Genomic DNA, 5199 nt, shown 5'->3' with positions numbered 1-5199 from the left:
AAGGAAGGGGGGGTTTACGACTACACAATTAGACAACATCAATCTTTGCTGCTGCAGCAGCAGCACCAGCAGCAGCTGCTGCAGCAACAACAGCAGCTGTTGGTGTTGCTGCTGCTGTTGCTGTTGCTGCTGCTGCATTTCCTGCCCTCTGTATAGGGGGCATGTCTGCCCTTGTTTGTTTCTTTGTTCTTTCTTTATCTATATATTTATCTATCTATTTATATATTTATCTATATATTTATCTATATATATATATATATATTTATTTATTTATTTATTTATTTATTTTCTTCTTTTGTGTCATCAACAAGGGCAGCGGGAGACTTTGACGAATTTGTTTATTAAATGTCAATTATAACAACAAATAAATAATTGAGGGTATTAATTACAATTATTTATTTATTTATTTATTTATTTATTTATTTATTTATTTATTTATTCATTTATTTAATAATATTATTAGTAATAATACTAGTAGTAATAATAATATTATTAGTAATAATACTAACAGTACTACTACTACTAATAATAATAGTACAAATAAATAATAATTATAATAATAAATAATAATAAATAAATAAATAAATAAATAAATAAATAATATTAATAGTTATAAATGTCTGTACAAAGAGGGAATAAAGAAGAAAACCCTCATTAATAATAAATAGCATAAAAAAAAAAAGAAACATTTTTATTTGCTGCTGCCTACTGCAGCAAAGAAATAAAAGAATAAAAGAAATGATGATTAATTATTTTATTTTATTTATTTATTTATTTATTTATTTTTGCTTTTTAGCTGCCTATACACGCTAGAGTGTATATATAAAGCTGTTTATGCTGCTGCGCAGCAGCAACAGCAGCAGCAACAGCAGCAGCAAAGCAGCAGCAAAGGAAAAAAAAGTAGATAAAAGGCACATCATAAGAAGGGAAATAAAGAATAATATATAAATAAAATAAAATAAATAGTATTAATTAATTAATAAAGGAATAAAATCATAAAAAATACCTAAATATATAACTAAATAATAAGGCAATTATAGGGAGTACGTACACCCACCACGGTGTATTCGCACTCTCTAGTTGTAATTTTTGTGTCCTTACGAAGTCTATAAGAGTCCTCCAATACTCTGCTTCCTGCTGCTGCTGCTGCTGCAGTTGCTGCTGCTGCTGCAGTTGTTGCTGCGAGGTGTTGCTACCTGCTGCTGTATCTGCTGCTGCTGCTGCTGTTACTGCTGCAGCAGGGGAACCAAAGACAGATAGACCCTGCAGCACTTGCCATCTTCCTTCCTGACCAAAAAGGAATTCAATGCGTACTCTTTCGTTGCTGCTTTCTTCTTCATCTCCTGCTGCTGCTGCTGCTGCAGCAGGAGCAGCAGCAAGCTCTGCTAGTACCACAGGAGCACCATGAGCTTGCTGCTGTTGCTGCAGCAACATCGGGTCCCCCTGCAGTGTCAGTAGCTGCCTTTGCTGCAGCGGTGCCACAGACACCGCAGCAGCAGCAGCTGCTGCTGCTGCTGCAGGAGAAGCATCTGCTGTTTCCCATATATCCTCTAATGAGCTGCCTATACACCCCAATGCCCCTCTTACCCAATCAGCAACAAGGGCCTCTATTGCTGCTCTTAATGTTTGTGTCTTATGATTAATAGATACACCTAAAAGAATTGTGCTGCAGCGAACTGCAGCAAATGCAGCACTTGCTGCATCCTGCTGCAGCAGCAGTGTTCCTTCCCCTGCAGCAGCAGCAGCAGCTGCAGCATCTGCAGCAGCAGCAGCAACAGCAACAGATCCATCTTCCTCAAAACGCAGACACAAAGAAGGGACACCTTCAGACATAATTTCTATCTGCAGCGCTTGCATGCAGCCTGCTGCTGCTGCTGCTGTTCCTGCTGCTTCTGCAGCAGCAGCAGCAGCAGCAGCAACAGTCATTCCTTGGTCACAGATGAGGCCCCTCCCCTTACAAGAAGAATCTAATGGGTCCTCTATATGACGAAGGGAGCAATAAAAGGGGAGGGGGGCCCCCTCTATTATATCTGCTGCTGTACCTTCTGTACCCACTAAGGAACGGAGGGCCCCCCTAAGGGCCCCCCGCAGCTCAGGTGCAGCAAACACTTCTGCTGCTGTTTGCTGCTTTAGTAGAGACGGAGGCAGCAGCAGCGTCATGTTCAGGCTTATAGGACTGCAGCACACCTGCAACTGCTGCTGCTGCTGCTGTTGCTGCTGCTGCTGTTGGGTACCCTTTTGCTGCTGTAGAGGATACACCTCTGCTGCTACAAGAGACGAGGGCCCCGTGCTGCCGCTTAGGCAGGAGAAGTATACGGAGGTGTCTTGCTGCTGCTGCTGCTGCTGTTGCTGCTGCTGCAGCAGCACAAGCAGGAATGGCTGCTTCAGTGCATTTTTGCTGCTGCTGCTGCTGCTCTTTCCACCATCGTTCTGCTGCTGCTGCATCGCAGCAGCAGCAGCAGCCTCATCAACAGCATTTAAACCCTGAAGGGCCCCCTCCGCTACAGCAGCAGCAACACGGCGCAGCTGCAGCTTCTCCTGCAGCTTCTGCTGCTGCTGCTGCAGTTGCTGCTGCTGCTGCTGCCCTGCAGCAGCACCTACACGAGCCCATACACCTAAGACCGAGAGGCCCCCCACAAGATGATGAGAGCAGCAAAGGGAGGCCTGTCTAATAAGTCTCTCTACTATCTCCTGCTGCTGCTGCTGCTGCTGCTGCTGCTGCTGCAGCTGCTGCAGGAAGGTAAACACATCTTCTCCTTCCTCCAGCTGCGGATCTGAAGAAAGAGAGGCAAGGGGGGCCCATAGCAACGCATGCAGGGGGGCCCCTGCATTCTTTCCTTTAGGGCCCCCCCCTGAGGGTTTGCTGCTGCTGCTGCTGCTGGGATCGATCGATCCCAGCAGCAAACCTAAAGGAGGAGAAGAGGGAGATGGCAAGGAGGCCCTTGTTGTTATTAAGCGAGAGACGCTATCAGACATCTTGCCGTAAACCCTAAACCCTAAACCCTAAACCCTAGATAGTAAACCCTAAAATGAGATGCATGCTCCAGGTGCGACGGGGGTCGCCCCATTAAGGGAGAGACTAATGTCTCCCCAATAAAAGAAATAGGTCTTGCTGCTGCTGCTGCTGCTCCTGCTGCTGCTGCTGCTGCTGCTCCTGCTGTTGGGGTGAATAAGTAGGGCCGTGCCCCCCAGGGAGTAAAGACAGAGCTGGGGTCGTCTATGCAGTGTCCTAGAATTAGGGTTTAGGGTTTAGGGTTTAGGGTTTAGATGCAAAACTTTCTCTTCACTGCCGCAGCAAATCAGCAGCACGGCACAGCCGTACTCAGATTAGGGTTTAGGTAGGGTTTAGGGTTTAAGATAAACAACTCTTTTAATGGGGGAGGAAGAAGACAATAAAAGAGACTGAAAACCCTTTATTAGGGTTTATGGCTAAAGTTTATTCTATGAAGGCTAGGGTTTAGGGTTTAGGGAGCAGCAGCGTTGTACCTGCAACAGCAGCGGCGGCTGCAGCCGCCACCGTTGCTGCTGCTGCGTCTGTTATGGTTTCTGAAATGGATTAGGGTTTAGGGTTTAGGGTTTCAGAATACAGCTTGCTTCCTCTTCAGAGTCGTGCCCTAAACGGCCCCTCTGCTCTCGTTCGCTGCTGCCGCTGCTGTTGTTGCTGCTGCTGCTGCTGCGGGAGGTTCTTTGTCGTTTCTGCTGGTATAACTACTGCAGCAAGAGCACCCCAAGAAGATGTTTTTCGTCAATTGGTGAATCATACACCCTAAACCCTAAACCCTAAACCCTCGTAGTGCTGCGGAGGGTGGCGGGAGCGCGACACCCATCATTGGGGGTTTGGGCTGCTGTCGGTGTGCAGGAATTAGGATTTAGGGTTTAGGGTTTAGGGTTTAGGGTTTTCATAGATTGGATCTTGTTCTTCTATAGGGCTTCTATTCTATTGCTTATGTTTGCTGCTGTGTCTCCCTCCCTTATTCCCTTACATCCTTGTCTCTATCATTTCCCCATTATAAAAGTATTCCTCTTCTTTCTTGTTCTTTTCCTGCATTGATTATTTCTCTTTATTCCTCTCCTGTATTGATATGGAAGGATAAGGGTTTTAGGGTTTGGGGCTTCAAACCAAGGGTTTAGGGTTTAGGGTTTAGGGTTTAGTGTTTAGGGTTTAGGGTTTTTGTGCAGGTTCTGGGACGTGTTGGGGTACTTTGGGCTGTCGAGGAAATCCGCCCGCATTGTTTTCTTAGGGTTGGATAATGCCGGCAAAACAACTCTTCTTCACATGTTGAAAGATGATAGAGTGGCTCAGCACGTGCCTACACTGCATCCCCGTAAGGGTTTAGGGTTTAGGGTTTAGGGTTTAGGGTTTAGGGTTTGGGGTTTCAACGGGTATTCTGTGGAAAAATGGAAAAAAAGGAAACTTTGTTCGAATTGCTGCTGCTATTCTTCTGTAGCAAGAGGAGAGTCTCTGCTGATGCATGTAACCAGGGAATTAGGGTTTAGGGTTTAGGGTTTAGGGTTTAGGGTTTAGGGTTTGGGCTTGCAGACTCTGAGGAGCTCATAGTTGGGAAGATTCGTTTTAAGACATTCGATCTCGGAGGCCACGAGACAGGTAAACCCTCATTTATTAAAACCCTAGCCCTAAAGTTCATCAAGATTTTTTTAGGGTTTAGGGTTTAGGGTTTAGGGTTTAGGGTTTGTGTGCAGCAAGAAGAATATGGAGGGACTACTTTGCAGCAGTTGATGCAATTGTTTTTATGGTCGATGCAACAGATAGAGGCCGCTTCCAGGAGGCCAAGGAGGAGCTCACCGTAAACCCTAAACCCTAAACCCTAGACCCTAATTAAACCCTTGAGCAAGCTATATAAGTTCTTACCTGTCTTGCTGCTTTCTTTCCGTACCTGAAGTTTGCATCCTTTAAAGTTTCTCCCCGTCAGCGGGTTTAGGGTTTAGGGTTTAGGGTTTAGGGCTTATGTTTCGGGGTCGAGGGTTTAGGGTTTAGGTGTTGAGGGTTTAGGGTTTACAGTTTCAATGTTTGTCGTCTACTATTGAATATTTAGGATTTGTGATTAAATATTTAAGATTTTTGCTTATCTTCTAGGGTTTAGGGTTTACAAATTAGGGTTTAGGGTTTAGGGTTTAGGGTTTTTTTTTTTTTTTTTTTTTTTTTTTTTTTTTTTTTTTTTTTTTTTTTTTTTTTTTTTT

General features: G+C 44.6%; 2 protein-coding genes across 2 annotated transcripts; one reads left to right on the top strand and one right to left on the bottom strand.

Annotated features, from left to right (window-relative positions):
* Window positions 1-705: 705 nt before the first annotated feature.
* EMWEY_00013030 (hypothetical protein, conserved) lies at window positions 706-2976 on the bottom strand (the record flags this gene model as incomplete). Its single annotated transcript, XM_013479181.1, has 2 exons — window positions 706-708; window positions 1102-2976. 2 exons carry the CDS (start codon window positions 2974-2976, stop codon window positions 706-708), a joined length of 1878 nt encoding a protein of 625 aa, XP_013334635.1.
* Window positions 2977-3735: 759 nt separating this feature from the next.
* Window positions 3736-5095, top strand: EMWEY_00013020 (small GTP-binding protein sar1, putative; the record flags this gene model as incomplete). Its single annotated transcript, XM_013479180.1, has 5 exons — window positions 3736-3752; window positions 4180-4325; window positions 4541-4606; window positions 4702-4805; window positions 5021-5095. 5 exons carry the CDS (start codon window positions 3736-3738, stop codon window positions 5093-5095), a joined length of 408 nt encoding a protein of 135 aa, XP_013334634.1.
* Window positions 5096-5199: the final 104 nt, after the last annotated feature.

Source organism: Eimeria maxima, genomic scaffold, assembly GCF_000499605.1.
Source record: "Eimeria maxima Weybridge genomic scaffold, Emw_scaff95, whole genome shotgun sequence".
In the NCBI taxonomy this organism is placed as follows: Eukaryota; Apicomplexa; class Conoidasida; order Eucoccidiorida; family Eimeriidae; genus Eimeria; species Eimeria maxima.
Note: the sequence above shows the minus strand (reverse complement) of the source record. Positions and strands in the feature narration are given on the sequence as shown.